Source organism: Lolium rigidum, chromosome 6 (assembly GCF_022539505.1).
Source record: "Lolium rigidum isolate FL_2022 chromosome 6, APGP_CSIRO_Lrig_0.1, whole genome shotgun sequence".
In the NCBI taxonomy this organism is placed as follows: domain Eukaryota; kingdom Viridiplantae; phylum Streptophyta; class Magnoliopsida; order Poales; family Poaceae; genus Lolium; species Lolium rigidum.
Window position 1 is genome coordinate 134,582,076 of NC_061513.1, and position 20,257 is coordinate 134,602,332.

The window sequence follows — 20,257 nt, forward strand, 5'->3', positions numbered from 1 at the left end:
ATCTATCATATATGTTATTTATGTTCTTGCATGCTCTCCGTTGCTAGTAGAGGCTCTGGCCAAGTTGATACTTGTGACTCCAAGAGGGAGTATTTATGCTCGATAGTGGGTTCATGCCTCCATTAAATCCGGGACGATGATGAGAAAGTTCTAAGGTTGTGGATGTGATGTTGCCACTAGGGATAAAACATCGATGCTTTGTCTAAGGATATTTGTGTTGATTACATTACACACCATACTTAATGCAATTGTCTCGTTGTTTACAACTTAATACCGAAAGGGGTTCGGATGATAACCTCGAAGGTGGACTTTTTAGGCATAGATGCATGCTCGGATAGCGGTCTATGTACTTTGTCGTAATGCCCCGATTAAATCTCATAGTACTCATCATGATATATGTATGTGCATTGTTATGCCTTCTTTATTTGTCAATTGCCCAACTGTAATTTGTTCACCTAACATCTGCTATCTTATGGGAGAGACACCACTAGTGATCTGTGGATCCAGGTCCTATTCTTTACATCTGAAATATAAACCGCTGCAATTGTTCTTTACTGTTCTTCGCAAACAAACATCATCATCCACACTATACATCTAATCCTTTGTTTACAGCAAGCCGGTGAGATTGACAACCTCGCTGTTACGTTGGGGCAAACTTCTGTGATTGTGTTGTGCAGGTTCCACGTTGGCGCCGGAATCCCTGGTGTTGCGCCGCACTAACTCCTCCGCCATCAACCTTCAACGTGCTTCTTGACTCCTACTGGTTCGATAAACCTTGGTTTCTTACCGAGGGAAACTTGCTGTTGTACGCATCACACCTTCCACTTGGGGTTTCCAACGGGCGTGTGCTTTACGCGTCATCACCCGGCGGCGTGGAGGTTGGCTCCGGCGAGTTTGACGGTGGTGGATCTGGAGCTGGCCTTGATCGTGTTTTCGTTTACCGGTCAAAGGTCCTTAGTGCAAAAAGTTTGGATCGGCTTGTAATTTTCCTTTTCTTTATGACCCTTTGTGTAAATGTAACTCCACCACTGATAATGAAGCTCTAGGTCCTTCGAGACCTCTCCTGTTAAAAAAAAAAATTTAATGATCCCACCTGTCCCTTTCGGCTCCTCGGCGGAACGAGCAATGACATTCCGTATTGGAGTACCAATTTTTGAAGAATGGATTCAGTTCAGCCCTACATGTCATTGCAAAAGTCAAGCTCAATCCGCGTCCAGACTCAACGACCCATGTGGAGCAGAGTCAATACCAACATTGCAATTTAGCAAGCCAGCGGCATACAGCGGAGAGGTTCAGCTGCTTCGTCTCCAAGCATCCCAATTCCCAAAGCCAAGTTTTTTTCTGGAACGAGCAAGATGGAACAGTGTAGCTCCGTGAAGAGAGCTCCGAGGAAGCCGAAGCCGCCGCCCAAGCGGACAAAGTCGTTCACCGGCCAGCCACGCCCGCCAGGACCAGGTGGCCCGCCGCCGCCCGGGCCTCCTCCGCGACTGCCGGGAGGCCCTGCCCCGCCACGCCCGCCAGGTGGTCCACCGCCGCCTGGGCCTCCCCCACGGCTGCCCGGAGGCTCTGCCCCGCCGCCGCCATCACTAGGAGGTCCTCGCAAGGTCCCTGCGCCCCGTGGGCGGCGGTGGCGACAGGATGCGCCGCGCGCCGGAGATCGTGGAGTTCTACCAGACCCTGACGAGGCGCGGCGAGGCCAGGCAGGCGGGCTCCCGTGGGCCCAAGGCGGCGTCCGGCGGGTCAACGGCTCCGAAGGGCGACCTGATCGGAGAGATCACCAAGAACTCCCCCCATCTCCTCGCCGTGAGTACGAAATAGTTGCTCGGAAAACCAGTTCCCTAGCTAGTTCCTCGTTCTTGATCAGTTGATCACAAACAATGCGTGCCTCTTCTACCACCACGGGATAATTGTAATCCGGCGTTGCAGGTCCAATCCGACGTGGAGACCCAAGGAGACTTCGTGCGAAGCTTGGTCTCCGAAGTCCGGGATGCGACCTTCGCGACCATCGAAGACGTCGTTGCGTTCGTGGCGTGGCTCGACGAAGAGCTCTCCTTCCTGGTGAGTGCCGACCGTCGACCGGCTCGTTCTTTCGATCGGAAATGTGGCTCTGATTGATTAACCGGCCAGGAGGCAATGCAGTAAGTACATTCTTGGCCCCTTTTACTCATGAATGTGCTGCATTTTTGTTTAGGTGGATGAACAAGCTGTTCTAAAGCACTTCGACTGGCCAGAGAGAAGAGCAGACGCATTGCGAGACGCCGCGGCTAAGCACGAGTGGCTGATACAGCTAGACAAGCAGATTTCATCCTTCGTCGACGACCGCTCACTCCATCGCGACGCGGCGCTCGGCAAGATGTACTCCCTCTTCGAGAAGTAGGTCCTCCGGACTCACTCATCTGAAAGATTTTGAGTATGCAACAACTATGGATGAATGCGCTGACTGCAAATCGTCGGTTTATTCTCAGAACAGAGACGAGCGTGTTCAAGTTCGTGGTTGATCGCGATACCACCGACAAAAAGACCAATCTTATAGCGCGCTACAAAGAGCAAAATATCCCTGTTGGCTGGATGTCGGACACAGGTTTAATTGCCAAGGTGCATTTAGCTAACTCCTTTCTAAGCTGCTGTTAGCACCGTGGTAGCTGTACTAAACCTGGATTGTCGTCTCAATTCTCGCAATCGTTATGATTTCCTTAGGTCAAGCTGGCGTGCGTGAACCTAGCAAGGCAGTACATGATGCGGGTGATCTTGGAGATTGATGGTTTATCAGGCACCAACAAGAATGGGACCAAGGAAACCGCGCTCTTCAAGAGCCTGAAAGAGCAAAACAGACAAGTGTTGCTCCATCAGGGTGTCAGGTTCGCGTTCCGGGTTCATCAGGTACAACAAACAGAAGAACCACATCGATTTTGTCATTTCCTTTTATTTAGGTCTTGTATGAAAAGGAGTGAAATTGTTTGCAGAATGAAGTAACTTAGCAGTATCATCTTGCCTTGTTCTTAGTTTTCAGGTGGATTCACTGCTCAGAGCTTGGCTGCTTTCGGTGAGCTAAAACGACGGCATAACGAGGAACAGACTAACAACATGTAAATCTATCATAGATTTAGTTTCCAACTTTCCCATATGAGCGACCATATGATTGATAACATGTATATTCCACCCAAAAAAAGAAGGTTAATACCATGTAAATTATAAAGATTTCTTTCAGTTCTGAACTTTCAGTATGATGGGCAGAAGACTGTTTAAGCGATGTGTGTATGCGACAATGGCTTGCCCCTTTCTAGTTTCAGTGCCACTGTGCTTATCGGTGCCACGCGTCGTGGTGCATGCTTGCGACGTTGGCATGCTGCCACGAGCTGTTCCCGACAAGCACGCACACTTGAGCTCCTCTAGCTATCTCCGGATGAGCAACGGAGCGATTCTATTTTCTTATCCATCTTGCGGCTAGCTCGTGCCATGACAGACCGGCCGGGAGGCTCGTTGCCAGCTTTTCCCCGTCCGGCCAGGCCCCGGAGCGCCCTGGCGTCGTCGAACCCGTTCCGCCGCCGCGTCCAGCCCCACGCGCCCGCAAGCTCCGACGCCCAGCTCATCGTCTTCCTCGCTCTCGCCGTCAGCCTCGACGCCCTCCTGGTCCTCGCCGGCGTCACGCTCACCGTCGGCTTCGTCGCGCTCGTTGCCGTCAGCCCCCTCCTGCTCATCACCAGCCCTCTCTGGGCGCCTCTGGGGCTTCTGGCCATCGCGGCGGAAGGCGCCCTGCTGCTCGGCTGCGGCCTCGCGGTACTTGCGCTGGGCGCGGGCACGTGGGCGAACAGGCGTTTGACGGGGCGGCATCCGGTGGGCGCGCACCGGGTGGGCTACGCCTACGACGCGCCTGGACGTGGCCGGTTCGCCGGCGTGGCGGGCCACGGGACGAACCACCACGGGCGGGGTACGGGCGGTCGTCGGAGGAAGGACGCCGCACCTGGGGCATAGCCACCGTGTAGGCGGTTTGACTGCCGCCGAACAGGCTCTACTTACTGTGCATTCCGTTTTGCTGGCATACCCACTGTACTTCAGTTGGAATCGGCCGTTCGATTTCGGCAAGGTATACACGATACTTATACGCGTTTCAAGGGAGAAGTTACCGTGTGACGATACTTGAATTCTTGATGACCCTCCAAGTTTTTGTTTGAGAGATCAGACTCCCCTCCAGAGGAGGCTCCCCCACCTCAAACCCTAGAAGCCCACCCAGGTTGAAAGTGAAAGTCGCCCAAACGTGATGAAATGCTCTCCAAACCAATTCACTTAAGTGAGACTGGGGAGAGTGGAATTTTGTGTGTGTATGGGTGAAATCCGTAGAGCCCCCCGCCTTGTCGGACGCTGCTGATGTCGTTGTTAGCAGCGGTGGCCCATCCTGTCGAAGACGGAGGGAAGGTGAGGTCCATCCCAGCGGCGTTTCTCAGGAGGAGGAGAGATGCCGGCTGGGAGCGCAGGGCGGTGCGGCTGATCTAGCCTATGTTAAATGTAGATGGGTTGCAGCCCAGTAAGGCAGCCCATGTAGTCTGCAATTTCTGAAATCACAAGGCCCATCACGTTGACAGCTTGGAACAGTCTTGGGGGACAAAGTTTAGTCCCACATTGCTAGTTAGTAGATAGTTGGAGTGGTATATAAGGGTTGCTGTTCTACACCTTCCAAATGAGCGAGGATAGGAGGAGCTCTCGCGCACTCCTCCTCCTCCGCCCGCCCCGCCTCGTCACGCACGTCGCGTTTCGTGACTCGAGTTCGAGACGCACTCAAGGAAGCCTAAATTTTTGCTTGGTGCACCAACTGAGTTGGGTACGTGTCGACCTGCATGTGCATGCTCGCCGCGTGTCCCTGGCTTCCTACGCGTGCCAACGCGGTCGGGGCGGCTCTCCTCCCAGGCTATACAAGGAAACCGATCAGATCTGGAGAACAGTGCTCTTAGATCTCTCTCGCGAAGTTCCTTTTGCTGCGCTACTCTCTAGTCTTCCCCATCCCGGCGACTGCGTGCACAGCCGTCCGGGAGAGCAGGCCTCCGAAACCCCGTCTGTTGAGATCCTGCACCGGGAGACGGGCGATAAGGTTTTTGGGGAGCGTCTCGGCGCGACTGCTCGCTGCTGTTCGTCTTCTTCATCGCCGATTCGACTGCTTCGTCGACGACTTCGACTACACCATGGGCGACATCAATAACTCCCATGGTGGTGGTGGTGCTGCTGCTGGTGCGAGCTTTCCGGTCGCGATGTACGTGCTTTTCCTCTCCTACCTTGCACTGCTACTTGTTCCATGTTCAGATCTGATGCATGTGCTTAGTCTGATGTGTGTGGTTAAGTATGCTTGTGCATCTGTAATGTTGCTTTCGGTAATTAAACTCACACGGAAATTGCCTAATAATCCAACAGCCTATGCCCGAGGTTCTCCAGCGGTGCGGACGTCATTCGACTCACATGGTGTGCACCGATTGCTGGGCTACGATCTTGGATGAAGGGCTCATATCTGTGCCTGAGGGGCCAGCGCGTGTGTGGAGGGGCGTCCAGGACATCACCACCTTTACTTAGCTGCTGCCCCTGGACATCTTCTCCGACCTTTTCAGCATGTCTACAACGAACAGGCAAGGGCACTGGTAGAAAAACGGCCTTCCATCCGCCTCCATTAGTCCCCAAAATAAACGAACCGTGACTAATGGGATCTTTAGTCGCGGTTCGGGAGGCGAACCGCGACCAAAGGCCTGGGCCCAGGGCGCTCGGTGGCCAGCTGGTGCACATGAGGGGCTTTAGTCGCGGTTTATCAGGCCAACCGCGACTAAAGGTGCCCGAAGGCCTTTAGTCGCGGTTTGCCAGGCCAACCGCGACTAAAGCCCCTCCCCTATATATACCCGTTCAGAACACTCACTTAGTCATTTGGTGCCACTTTCTTCACAATCTTCACAAGTGGGTGGTTGGTTTGATTTTGGTTCCTCTTATGCATAGAAGGTGTTCGATGAAATGCCCGAGAGATAGAAAGAAACATGATATGAAGTGTCCGAGCCACACTTGAGCTTTCTCATTTATTTTTCCTCGATCACGGTTAGCAACTTGAACCTTTCATGTGTCATTGATAAAATATGCATGTGTGTAGTTCATTGTTTAATTTCTATTATTTCTAGCTAGTTAATTAGTTTAACAAATGCATGATGGTTAATTATATACTTTATATAATAATAATGCAGATGAATCGGCAATGGATGTACGGTAACCGACTCTCCGGCGAGTTCACTACGGGTTTGAAAGATTTCCTCGTAGTGGCTAATGCGAACAAGCAGGGGGTTTTGTTACCTGTCCATGTATTGGCTGTAAGAATCAGAAGGGTTACTCTTCCTCAAGAGAAGTTCACCTGCACCTGCTTCGGCACGGTTTCATGCCAAGCTATAATTGTTGGACCAAGCATGGAGAAAGAGGGGTTATAATGGAAGAAGATGAAGAAGGGGATGATTTCATCGATGACAACTATCTTGATCATTTCGGTGATACTTTCATGGAGGATGCTGAAGGTGGGGAAGGTGAAGAAGAGGCACGTGATGAGCCCGCTGATGATCTTGGTCGGACCATTGCTGATGCACGGAGACGCTGCGAAACTGAAAAGGAGAGGGAGAATTTGGATCGCATGTTAGAGGATCACAAAAAGTCGCTGTACCCCGGATGCGATAATGGTCTGAAAAAGCTGGGCTGCACACTGGATTTGCTAAAATGGAAGGCACAGGAAGGTCTATCCGACTCGGGATTTGAAAATTTGCTGAAAATGATGAAGAATATGTTTCCAAAGAATAACGAGTTGCCCGCCGATACGTACGAAGCAAAGAAGGTTGTCTCGCCCTCTAGGTTTAGAGGTTCGAAGATACATGCATGCATTAACGATCGCATCCTCTATCGCGGTGAATACGAGAATTTGAATGAATGTCCGGTATGCACCGCATTGCGTTATAAGATCGAGGCGATGACCCCGGTGACGATGTTGAAGGCCGAAACCCAGGAAGAGGGTTCCCGCCAAGGTGATGTGGTATGCTCCTATAATACCACGGTTGAAACGTCCGTTCGGGAACAAAGAGCATGCCAAGTTGTTGCGATGGCACAAAGAGGACCGTAAGTCGGACGGGGAGTTGAGACACCCCGCGGATGGAACGCAATGGAGAAAGATCGACAGAGAGTTCAAAGATTTTGCAGCTGACGCAAGGAACATAAGATTTGGTCTAAATACGGATGGCATGAATCCTTTTGGCGAGCAGAGCTCCAGCCATAGCACCTGGCCCGTGACTCTATGCATCTACAACCTTCCTCCTTGGTTGTGCATGAAGCGGAAGTTCATTATGATGCCAGTGCTCATCCAAGGTCCGAAGCAACCCGGCAACGACATCGATGTGTACCTAAGGCCATTAGTTGATGAACTTTTATAGTTGTGGGGCAGACCTGGTGTACGTGTGTGGGATGAGCACAAAGAAGAGGAATTTGACCTACGAGCGTTGCTTTTCGTAACCATCAACGATTGGCCTGCTCTTAGTAACCTTTCGGGACAGTCAAATAAGGGATACAATGCATGCACTGCTTACATGAGACTGAAAGTGTATATTTGCCAAATTGTAAGAAGAGCGTGTACCTTGGGCATCGTCGATTTCTTCCGAAAATTCATAACGTAAGAAAGAAAGGGAAGCATTACAACGGCAAGGCAGATCACCGGTCGAAGCCTGCGGAATGTACTGGTGCTGAGGTATTTGATATGGTCAAGGATTTGAAAGTCATCTTTGGAAAGGGTCCTGGCGGACAATCAGTTCCGCGAGGAGCCGACGGGCACGCACCCATGTGTAAGAAGAAATCTATATTCGGGAGCTAGAATATTGGAAAGTCCTAGATGTCCGCTCCGCAATCGACGTGATGCATGTTACGAAGAATATTTGCGTGAACCTCCTAAGCTTCTTGGGCGTGTATGGGAAGACAAATGATACAAAGGAAGCACGGCAGGACCGGCAACGTTTGAAAGACCCTAATGACCGGCATCCGGAATGGTTTCAAGGTCGTGCCAGCTACGCTCTGACCAAAGAAGAGAAGGTCATCTTTTTTGAATGCCTGAGCAGTACGAAGGTCCCGTCTGGATTCTCGTCGAATATTGATGCGTGTAGTTGACACGTCCGTTGGGAACCCCAAGAGGAAGGTGTGATGCGCACAGCGGCAAGTTTCCCTCAGTAAGAAACCAAGGTTTAATCGAACCAGTAGGAGTAAAGAAGCACGTTGAAGGTTGATGGCGGCGGGATGTAGTGCGGCGCAACACCAGGGATTCCGGCGCCAACGTGGAACCTGCACAACACAACCAAAGTACTTTGCCCCAACGAAACAGTGAGGTTGTCAATCTCACCGGCTTGCTGTAACAAAGGATTAGATGTATAGTGTGGATGATGATTGTTTGCAAGAACAATAAAGAACAATAGCAGCAGATTTGTATTTCTGATGTAAAGAATGGACCGGGATCCACAGTTCACTAGAGGTGTCTCTCCCATAAGATAAATAGCATGTTGGGTGAACAAATTACAATCGGGCAATTGACAAATAGAGAGGGCATAACAATGCACATACATGATATGATGAATATTGTGAGATTTAATTGGGCATTACGACAAAGTACATAGACCGCTATCCAAGCATGCATCTATGCCTAAAAGTCCACCTTCGAGGTTATCATCCGAACCCCTTCCGGTATTAAGTTGCAAAACAACGTGACAATTGCGTTAAGTATGGTGCGTAATGTAATCAATAACTACATCCTCGGACATAGCATCAATGTTTTATCCCTAGTGGCAACAAGTACATCCATAACCTTAGAGGTTTCGTCACTCCCCCGCATTCACGGAGACATGAACCCACTATCGAGCATAAATACTCCCTCTTGGAGTTAAGAGCAAAAACTTGGCCAGAGCCTCTACTAATAACGGAGAGCATGCAAGATCATAAACAACACATAGGTAATAGATTGATAATCAACATAACATAGTATTCTCTATCCATCGGATCCCGACAAACACAACATATAGAATTACAGATAGATGATCTTGATCATGTTAGGCAGCTCACAAGATCCGACAATGAAGCACATAAGGAGAAGACAACCATCTAGCTACTGCTATGGACCCATAGTCCAGGGGTGAACTACTCACTCATCACTCCGGAGGCGACCATGGCGATGAAGAGTCCTCCGGGAGATGAATCCCCTCTCCGGCAGGGTGCCGGAGGTGATCTCCAGAATCCCCCGAGATGGGATTGGCGGCGGCGGCGTCTCGCATAGGTTTTCCGTATCGTGGCTCTCGGCATCGGGGGTTTCGCGACGAAGACCTTAAGTAGGCGGAAGGGCGGAGTCGGAGGGGTCACGGGGGCCCCACACAGCAGGGCCGCGCGGACCCCTCCTGGGCCGCGCCGCCCTAGTGTGGCGGCGCCCCGTGGCCACACTTCGTCTTCTCTTCGGTCTTCTGGAAGCTTCATGGCAAAATAGGCCCCTGGGCGTTGATTTCGTCCAATTCCGAGAATATGTCCTTTGTAGGATTTCTGAAACCAAAAACAGCAGAAAGCGACGAATCGGCTCTTCGGCATCTCGTTAATAGGTTAGTGCCGGAAAATGCATGAATACGACATATAATGTGTATAAAACATGTAGATATCATCAATAATGTGGCATGGAACATAAGAAATTATCGATACGTCGGAGACGTATCAAATATAAAGGGAATAATAAACATGGCGGACAAAATGTTCCAAAACCTAAAGTCTCACGACTGCCACGTGATTATGACGCAATTGCTTCCGATTGCTTTGAGGGGGCTCCTACCGGAAAATGCTCGAGTAGCCATTGTGAAGCTATGTGCATTCCTCAATGCAATCTCTCGAAGGTAATCAATCCGGAAGATCTACCACGGCTACGGAACGATGTGGTCCAATGTCTTGTCAGTTTCGAGTTGTCTGTTCCCGCCATCCTTCTTCAATATTATGACGCACCTCCTGGTTCACCTAGTCGAAGAGATTTCCATCCTCGGTCCCGTATTTCTACACAATATGTTCCCCTTTGAGAGGTTCATGGGAGTATTAAAGAAATATGTTCGTAACCGTGCTAGGCCGGAAGGAAGCATTGCCAAGGGCTATGGAAATGAGGAGGTAATTGAGTTTTGTGTTGACTTTGTTCCTGACCTTAAGCCGATTGGTCTTCCTCGATCGCGGCACGAGGGGAGACTAAGTGGAAAAGGCACGATCGGAAGTAAATCAACGATATGTATGGACGGCCATTCTATGACTGAAGCACACCACACAGTTCTGACCAATTCCAGCTTGGTGGCTCCGTACTTTGAGAAACACAAGAATATTTTACGCTCGGACAACCCGGGGAAGCCTGAATCCTGGATTAGGAAGGCCCACATGGAGACTTTTGGCAGTTGGTTGAGAAAACATTTATTGAATGACAATGATGTTGGAGATCAGCTGTACATGTTGGCCAAGACACCATCTTCGACTACAACGACTTTCCAAGGGTACGAGATAAATGGGAATACATTTTACACGATCGCCCAAGACAAAAAGAGCACCAACCAAAACAGTGGTGTCCGCTTTGATGCAGCAACCGAGAATGGGCAAAAGGTCACATATTATGGTTACATAGAGGAGATATGGGAACTTGACTATGGACCCTCCTTTAAGGTCCCTTTGTTCCGGTGAAAATGGTTCAAGCTAACAGGAGGTGGGGTAAAGGTGGACCAGCAATACGGTGTGAAGCTATGTGCCGGCCGTAGAAGATGAAGAAGAGGATATCTCTTCTTATCTGAACCTTGACGGCCGTGAAGATGAAGGTCGTCAGCGAGGTGATGACGAAGGAACGGGCACTGTCGATGGAGGTCAACCGTCGACAAACACCTCCGGCGATGTTGATAAGCAATTAGCAACCACCTCCGGCGAGGTATATATATATACATTGAGCCTCTGGTGATACAAATTTACCGATTTCAATAAATATGTGTATTAACTCGACTCTCTTTCTTATTTTAGCCCTCAGCCAGCGGATCATCGAAAAAATCGGTGAAGACAAAGCGTGGCAAAACCAAGACGCTGAAACAAGGAGTAACATATAACATTGATGTTATCAGTCCAACCGGCAAGCCGCTGCAGCCCGAAGAGGCGTACACCAAGTTCATCAACCAATGCGGAGTCGTTGTTAGAGACATCGTCCCGATCACCGTCCAGGAATGGCATGAGCCAGTGAAGGCACGTGTTGGTTCCGGTTTCGTCGACAAGAGAGCGAAAAGGAATGCTGGAGAAAGCTTATGGAGCATTTCGTTCTACCTCCGGAATACAACAAAAAAAATGAATTCGGTAACGACGATCCGGAGGGACGTAAGAGGAGGAGGCTGGTCAAAGAGTTCGCTCTTCAGAAGATGGCCACAACATTCCGGACCTACAAGAAAAATTTAGCGGCTCAATATGTCGAGAAGGGGAAGACTCCGGATTTCACTGGACAGTATGAGTCGCTGAAAAATGATTGGCCCAAATTTGTGAGGCAAAAGAAATCAGAGGAATTCAAGGCCATATCGGACAAAAATAAGGCAAATGCGGCTAAGAAAGTGTACAATCATATTATGGGGCCAGGAGGATACCGCCTTTTGGAGCCTAAGTGGCAGAAGATGGAGGATGACCTGAGGGCGCGAGGAATCCCTCTAGGTACAGAGGGATGGGACCCTAGGGCCAAAAGCTGGTGGTACGGGCATGGGGGAACGCTAGACCCGGTGACAGGGGAGTGTGTTCACCGAGACAAAAAATTTAAACCCACCCAAGCCCTTATTGACGCAATGAGGGATGCTCAAGAGGGGAAGATCAAGTTCAACAGAGAGAATGACGCGCTGACAAAAGCCCTCGGGAATCCTGAACACGGAGGACGTGTACGAGGCAAAGGCGTCATTTCGTGGAAAGAAGGGTTTTCCCAAGAAAATGACCCCTACAGTTACAGAAGCCGAAAGAGAAAGGCGGATTGGGATGCAGATGTTGTGGCGTGTGATGTCTACGCACGCTTCTATTCCTGTAGACAGTGTTGGGCCTCCAAGAGCAGAGGTTTGTAGAACAGAAGCAAGTTTCCCTTAAGTGAATCACCCAAGGTTTATTGAACTCAGGGAGGTAGAGGACAAAGATATCCCTCTCAAGCAACCCTGCAATTACGATACAAGAAGTCTCTTGTATCCCCAACACACCTAATACACTTGTCAGATGTATAGGTGCACTAGTTCGGCGAAGAGATAGTGAAATACAAGTAATATGGATGATTATGAGTAGTAATAGCAATCTGAATAAAATATGGCAGCGAGTAAACATGCAACAGAACAGTAAGTAAATGGAGATTCGATGTTCGGAAATAAGGCCTAGGGATCATACTTTCACTAGTGGACACTCTCAACATTGATCACATAACTGAATAAACAAATACTACTTTCTCTACACTCTCTTGTTGGATGACAAACACCATTCATTGTGTAGGGCTACAAGAGCTCCCTCAAGCCAGAGTTAACAAGCTCCACAACATCCGGTGTTCATGTTTAAGTAACCTTAGAGTGCATGATAGACCATTGCAATTTAGACCGAGTACTAACATAGCATACACACTCGTCAACAATAGCTATGAAAGGGGGAATAGATCGCATCAATACTATCATAGTAATAGTTAACTTCATAATCTACAAGAGATCGAATTATAGCTTATACCAAGTACTACATGATGCACACACTCGTCAACATTACATCATGAAGGAGGAATAGACTACTTTAATAACATCACTAGAGTAGCACATAGATGATATTCAACTAGATCACAAAGCTCATGATCACATAAAGATCACATGGGAGAGAGCGATGAACCACATAGCTACGGTACAGCCCTTAGCCTCGGGGGAGAACTACTCCCTCCTCATCATAGGAGACAGTGATGGCGATGAAGATGGCGGTGGTGTCGATGGAGATGACTCCGGGGGCAATTCCCCGTCCCGGCAGGGTGCCGGAACAGAGACTTCTGTCCCCCGAATTGGAGTTTCGCGATGGCGGCGGCGTTCCTAGAGTCTTTCTGGAGTTTCGTCAATCCGTGTCGATGTTTTAGGTCAGGGAGGCTTAAATAGGCGAAGAGGCGGAGTCGGAGGGACCACGGGGGCTCCACACAACAGGGGGGCGCCCCCCCTCTGGCCGCGCCGCCACCACGTGTGGGGCCCCCATGGCTCCCCTCTGGTCCCTCTCTGGCTCTCTGGAAGCTTCCGGGAAAAATAAGGTTCTGGGCGTTGATTTCGTCCGATTCCGAGAATATTTCCTTCGTAGGATTTCTGAAACCAAAAACAGCAGAAAACTGCAACTGGCCCTTCGGCATCTCGTCAATAGTTAGTTCCGGAAAACGCGTCAAAACGATATAAAGTGTGAACGAAACATGTAGGTATTGTCATAAAACAAGCATGGAACATCAGAAATTATGGATACGTTGGAGACGTATCAGCATCCCCAAGCTTAGTTCCTACTCGCCCTCGAGTAGGTAAACGATAAAAAGAATAATTTCTGTAGTGACATGCTACTTACATAACCTTGATCATACTATTACAAAGCATATGATATGAATGCAGTGACTCAAGGCAATGATCTATAGTTGCTAACAAATAGATAACTTATAGCAAAACTTTTCATGAATAGTACTTTTAAGACAAGCATCAAGAGTCTTGCATAAGAGTTAACTCATAAAGCAATAAATTCAAAGCAAAGGCATCGAAGCAACACAAAGGAAGATATAAGTTTCAGCAGTTGCTTTCAACTTTCAACATGCTTATCTTATGGATAATTTTCAACACAAAGTAATATGATGAATGCAAATAAGCAAGTATGTAGGAATCAATGCACAGTTAACACAAGTGTTTGCTTCTAAGATAGAAAGAATAGGTAAACTGACTTAACATAAAGTAGAAGAATGGCCCTTCGCAGAGGAAGCAGGGGCATACTATATTTGTGCTAGAGCTTTTATTTTGAAAACAAAGAAACAATTTTGTCAACGGTAGTAATAAAGCATATGTGTTATGTATAAGATATCCTATAAGTTGCAAGCCTCATGCATAGATTACCAATAGTGCTCGCACCTTGTCCTAATTAGCTTGGATTAACATGGATTATCATTGCATAACATATGTTTCAACCAAGTGTCACAAAGGGGTACCTCTATGCCGCCTGTACAAAGGTCTAAGGAGAAAGTTCGCATTGGATTTCTCGCTTTTTGATTATTCTCAACTTAGACATCCATACCGGGACAACATAGACAACGGATAATGGACTCCTCTTTAATGCATAAGCATTCAACAACGAGATAATATTCTCATAAGAGATTGAGGATTGATGTCCAAAACTGAAACTTCCACCATGATTCATGGCTTTAGTTAGCGGCCCAATGTTCTTCTCTAACAATATGCATACTCAAACCATTTGATCATGAAAACCGCCCTTACTTCGGACAAGACGAACATGCATAGCAACTCACATGATATTCAACAAAGGTGTAATAGTTGGTGGCGTCCCCAGAAACATGGTTACCGCTCAACAAGCAACTTATAAGAAATAAGATACATAGCTACATATTTTTCACCACAATAGTTCTTAAGGCTATTTTCCCATGAGCTATATATTGCAAAGACAAAGAATAGAATTTTAAAGGTAGCACTCAAGTAATTTACTTTGGAATGGCAGAGAAATACCATGTAGTAGGTAGGTATGGTGGACACATATGGCATAGTTTTTGGCTCAAGGATTTGGATGCACGAGAAGTATCCCCTCTCAATACAAGGCTTTGGCTAGCAAGGTTGTTTGAAGAAAACACAAGTATGAACCGGTACAGCAAAACTTACATAAGAACATATTGCAAGCATTATAAGACTCTACACTGTCTTCCTTGTTGCTCAAACACTTTTACCAGAAAAATATCTAGACCTTAGAGAGACCAATCATGCAAACCAATTTCAACAAGCTCTACGGTAGTTCTCCACTAATGGGTTTAGACTACATGGTGCATGAAATTAAACATGATCTACTTGAGAGCTCAAAACAATTGCCAAGTATCAAATTATCCAAGACAATATGAGGCATTTTCTGTTTCCAACCAAATAACAATAAGTGCAGTAGCTTCCAACTTTTGTCATTGAACATTAAAAGTAAGAGCAAAGAACACTAGTGTTCATATGAAAAAGCGGAGCGTGTCTCTCTCCCACACAAGCATGAATTTATTCAGAGAATGAAAATAACAAAACGAAAATAAAAACACACATACGCTCCAAGTAAAGTACATAAGATGTGACCGAATAAAAATATAGTTTCAATAGAAGAAACATGATAAATTGTTGATGAAGAAGGGGATGCCTTGGGCATCCCCAAGCTTAGACGCTTGAGTCTTCTTGAAATATGCAGGGATGAACCACGGGGGCATCCCCAAGCTTAGGCTTTTCACTCTTCTTGATCATATTGTATCATCCTCCTCTCTTGACCCTTGAAAACTTCCTCCACACCAAACTCAAAACAAACTCATTAGAGGGTTAGTGCATAATAAAAAATTCACATATTCAGAGGTGACACAATTATCCTTAACACTTCTGGACATTGCCCAAAGCTACTGAAAGTTAATGGAACAAAGAAATCCATTCAACATAGCAAAAGAGGCAATGCAAAATAAAAGGCAGAATCTGTCAAAACAGAACAATCCGTAAAGACGAATTTTTTAGAGGCACTTAACTTGCTCAGATGAAAATGCTCAAATTTAATGAAAGTTGCGTACATATCTTAGGATCACGCACGTAAATTGGCAGATTTTTTTAAATTTTCTACAGCAGGGGCGGCTCAATTTCGTGACAGCAAGAAATCTGTTCCTGCGCAGTAATCCAAATCTAGTATTGACTTTACTATCAAAGACTTTACTTGGCACAGCAATGCAATAAAATAAAGATAAGGAGAGGTTTCTACAGTAGTAACAACTTCCAAAACACAACAAAACAGTAGCAAAATAAAAGCATGGGTTATCTCCCAAGAAGTGCTTTCTTTATAGTCATTAAGATGGGCTCAACAGTTTTAATGATGCGATCCCAAGAAATTAGAGTTGAAGTAAAAGAGAGCATCAAAGGCAAGTATGAAACAAATTTAGGCCTAACCCACTTCCTATGGGAAGGAATCTTGTACACAAATAAATTCATGAGGAGCAAAGTGACAAGCATAGGAAGATAAAACACGAGTAACTTCAAGATTCTCAACATAGAGAGGGGAAACTTAATATTATTAAAATGCATATAACCATGTTTCCCTCTCTCATAATAACTTTCAGTAGCATCATTGATGAAATCCACAATATAACCATCACTTAAAACATTCTTATCATGGTTCATATGCATAAAGGTATCATTAATTTTGGCATAAGAAAAACTCTTCTCATTAATAGTAATTGGAGCAGGATCATTATCAAGAATTTGAACATGGTAAACAAGTTGCATACTAAGGGAATGATTTTTAGCGATCCCACCATAACTATGACAAGTTTCATAAGGATAATTATAATATGTGTCATAGCATTCTTTATAATAATTGTCAAAGATTGGAGGCATAGTGTCATCATAAGAAATAGAATAGTTATCTTCCACAAGTATGTTCATCTGTAACCTTACCATCATTGTTACTAGAAGGAGATGTATCAAGCATATAATCATCAGTAGCGAAAAGATTTTCAAACACCTCATCCCCAAGCTTAGAGCTTTCTATATCATTACGGGAAGAAGCATGAATAATACTAATGCTATGGCAATTATTAACATCATCATTTTCAGAATTAGTTTCCCAGAGATTTTCAATATCAAAAGTAGTGTGCTCTTCTAAATCATAATCACTAATATAGGTAAAGGGCATAGGAAGATCATTGTACTCAGATTCATTATCATAATAATCATTAGGAGCAACATACTTAAGGTTACCTATTGTTATCTCATACACGCGGGGATATGCTGTTACCTCTTTCTTTTTATTCCCCCTCTTCTTCTTTTTCTTCGTTCCATTCTTCTTCTTCTCATTCTCCTCGTTCCCTTCTTTAGGAGGGAGGGGCTTGATGGGAGGCTTCTCTACATAACCTGTTTTATTTCCAGAAACAATAGAAGAAACTTGGGAGGATTCCTCCTTTTCATTAATAAGTTCAAAACACACAGCGGTCCTATCATATTTTGTTAAAGTGTCATCTTCTAAACTATTTTGTATGTAAGTATTTGTATGGAAATTATCAATGCAATAAGAAAGACACCCATGCAGGACATCATCAATATCAAGATCACTCATATGTAACAAAGAGATTTTTCTTGACAACTCTTCACACCACAAAAATAAAGTAAGTTCGTCATGCTGATTAGGAGTAATTTCATCATCACAATACAAATTTGCAGCATTCATGGGGTTCGAATTATCATTTGAGGAGCATTGAAAATTAAAATGACCCACTCTATGGCAAAGTTCACAAATAAAAGGATAGAGGGCACAAACTTTTTACCAAGATCATCTAGATCCCTAGACCACTTTCTAGTTTTTTCATTCCCATGATGGATACAATATTCATCTTCGATTTGATTAATTCCACAAGGTCTATGCATTCCACAAAAATTAACATGCTTATAAGAAATAGTATTTTCAGAAGTTTGGACATGCTTATTGCAATCATTAATAACAATTTCATCCTTCATGCAAGCGTCTTTAAAAGGTTCATGATACTTATCAAAATTCTTCCTAGGCAATTCAAAATGAGAGGCAAAAGCTTTATAAAGATTTGCAACAACTTGAAAGTCAAGACCATAAGTAGCACTCATATTTCGAATTTTATCAGTTTCCATAAAAGTTTCAATGCATTCATAATCATAATTTATACCTGACTCTTTACCTTTGTTGTTCTCCCATCCTTCAATATTCTCCTGAATCCGATCAAGAAGGTCCCTTTTAAACTCTTCTTCATTGCGTGTAAATGATCCAGAACAAGTAGTATCCAGCAAGGTTTTATCTTGAAAAGAAAGTCTTGCATAGAAATTATCAATGATGATATTACCAGGAAGCTCATGAATGGGGCATTTGAGCATTAAAGCCTTCAATCTCCCCCATGCTTGGGCAATACTCTCTCCATCATGAGGCCAGAAATTATATATGCGGTTCCGGTCTTTGTGAATTTCACTTGGAGGATAGAATTTAGAATAAAATAGAGGCACAATATCCTTCCAATCAAGAGAATGCCCATCCTTCAGCAATTTATACCAATGCGCCGCTTTACCAGACAACGACATAGAGAATAATTTCTTCCTAACTTCATCCATAGAAATACCTGCACACTTGAATAACCCGCATAATTCATGTAGAAACAGTAAATGATCTCCGGGATGAACAGTTCCATCCCCTTCATAGCGATTATCCAAAACAAGTTCAATAATTTTCATGGGTATCTTGAAAGGAATACTTTCAGCAAGTGGATTTAAAATATCAGAAGCATCATTAGAGTTATCGCATATGGGAGATAAAGCGTTATCAGAGCAAATTTTCTCCCCTAAAGATGGGAAGCTAAAAAGATCACAAAAACTAGCTTCCCCAAGCTTAGACTTCTCCATAGCATTAGCGAGTAATTGCATTCATACTAATAACATTGCTACTATCATGCAAATAAGGTTCCATAGGTTTTTTAATTTTTGCATCAAACAATTCATATCTTAACTCAGGAAATAGATTAAAAAGCTCATTGTTGTTTTCCATTATGCCTAACTAGTGAAAATAAAAACAAGAAACAAAAAGATGCAATTGCAGGATCTAAAGGAAATAGCTTCGAGCACTCACACACCGGCAACAATGCTAGGAAATAGCTTAGTAGTCGGAGGATGTGAATACCTTTTACCTTACCTCCCCGGCAACGGTGCCAGAAAATAGCTTAGTTGCCGGGGTCCGGAGTGTGAGTGCCTTTTACCTTACCTCCCCGGCAACGGCACCAGAAAATAGCTTGATGTCTACGCACGCTTCTATTCCTGTAGACAGTGTTGGGCCTCCAAGAGCAGAGGTTTGTAGAACAGCAGCAAGTTTCCCTTAAGTGAATCACCCAAGGTTTATCGAACTCGGGGAGGTAGAGGACAAAGATATCCCTCTCAAGCAACCCTGCAATTACGATACAAGAAGTCTCTTGTGTCCCCAACACACCTAATACACTTGTCAGATGTATAGGTGCACTAGTTCGGCGAAGAGATAGTGAAATACAAGTAATATGGATGATTATGAGTAGTAATAGCAATCTGAATAAAATATGGCAGCGAGTAAACATGCAACGAACAGTAAGTAAACGGAGATTCGATGTTCGGAAATAAGGACTAGGGATCATACTTTCACTAGTGGACACTCTCAACATTGATCACATAACTGAATAAACAAATACTACTTTCTCTACACTCTCTTGTTGGATGACAAACACCATTCATTGTGTAGGGCTACAAGAGCTCCCTCAAGCCGGAGTTAACAAGCTCCACAACATCCGGTGTTCATGTTTAAGTAACCTTAGAGTGCATGATAGACCATTGCAATTTAGACCGAGTACTAACATAGCATACACACTCGTCAACAATAGCTATGAAAGGGGGAATAGATCGCATCAATACTATCATAGTAATAGTTAACTTCATAATCTACAAGAGATTACAATCATAGCTTATACCAAGTACTACATGATGCACACACTCGTCAACATTACATCATGAAGGAGGAATAGACTACTTTAATAACATCACTAGAGTAGCACATAGATGATATTCAACTAGATCACAAAGCTCATGATCACATAAAGATCACATGGGAGAGAGAGATGAACGACATAGCTACGGTACAGCCCTTAGCCTCGGGGGAGAACTACTCCATCCTCATCATAGGAGACAGCGATGGCGATGAAGATGGCGGTGGTGTCGATGGAGATGACTCCGGGGGCAATTCCCCGTCCCGGCAGGGTGCCGGAACAGAGACTTCTGTCCCCCGAATTGGAGTTTCGCGATGGCGGCGGAGTTCCTGGAGTCTTTCTGGAGTTTCGTCAATCTGTGTCGATGTTTTAGGTCAGGGAGGCTTAAATAGGCGAAGAGGCGGAGTCGGAGGGGCCAAGGGGGCTCCACACAACAGGGGGGCGCCCCCCCTCTGGCCACGCCGCCACCACGTGTGGGGCCCCCAGGGCTCC

The 20,257-nt window shown here is 45.7% G+C and overlaps 2 protein-coding genes across 2 annotated transcripts; both read left to right on the forward strand.

Annotated features, from left to right (window-relative positions):
* The first annotated feature begins 1,638 nt into the window (after window positions 1-1,638).
* LOC124663317 (protein CHUP1, chloroplastic-like) lies at window positions 1,639-3,246 on the forward strand. Its single transcript, XM_047201039.1, has 6 exons — window positions 1,639-1,803; window positions 1,927-2,058; window positions 2,192-2,373; window positions 2,466-2,595; window positions 2,698-2,880; window positions 3,223-3,246. The coding sequence occupies exons 1-6, from the start codon at window positions 1,639-1,641 to the stop codon at window positions 3,244-3,246; spliced, it is 816 nt and encodes a 271-aa protein (XP_047056995.1).
* A 210-nt stretch (window positions 3,247-3,456) lies between these two features.
* On the forward strand, window positions 3,457-3,972 carry LOC124663318 (oleosin-like). Its single transcript, XM_047201041.1, has one exon. It carries the CDS (start codon window positions 3,457-3,459, stop codon window positions 3,970-3,972), a length of 516 nt encoding a protein of 171 aa, XP_047056997.1.
* The last annotated feature ends 16,285 nt before the right edge of the window (window positions 3,973-20,257 follow it).

Excerpts from the sequence above, each read along its gene's own strand:
- LOC124663317 (XM_047201039.1), top strand. The coding sequence starts at position 1,639 with ATGCGCCGCGCGCCGGAGATCGTGGAGTTCTACCAGACCCTGACGAGG. Across the intron at positions 1,804-1,926 it reads ACTCCCCCCATCTCCTCGCC|GTCCAATCCGACGTGGAGAC; the intron begins GTGAGTACGAAA and ends CCGGCGTTGCAG. Across the intron at positions 2,374-2,465 it reads ATGTACTCCCTCTTCGAGAA|AACAGAGACGAGCGTGTTCA; the intron begins GTAGGTCCTCCG and ends GTTTATTCTCAG.
- LOC124663318 (XM_047201041.1), top strand. The coding sequence starts at position 3,457 with ATGACAGACCGGCCGGGAGGCTCGTTGCCAGCTTTTCCCCGTCCGGCC.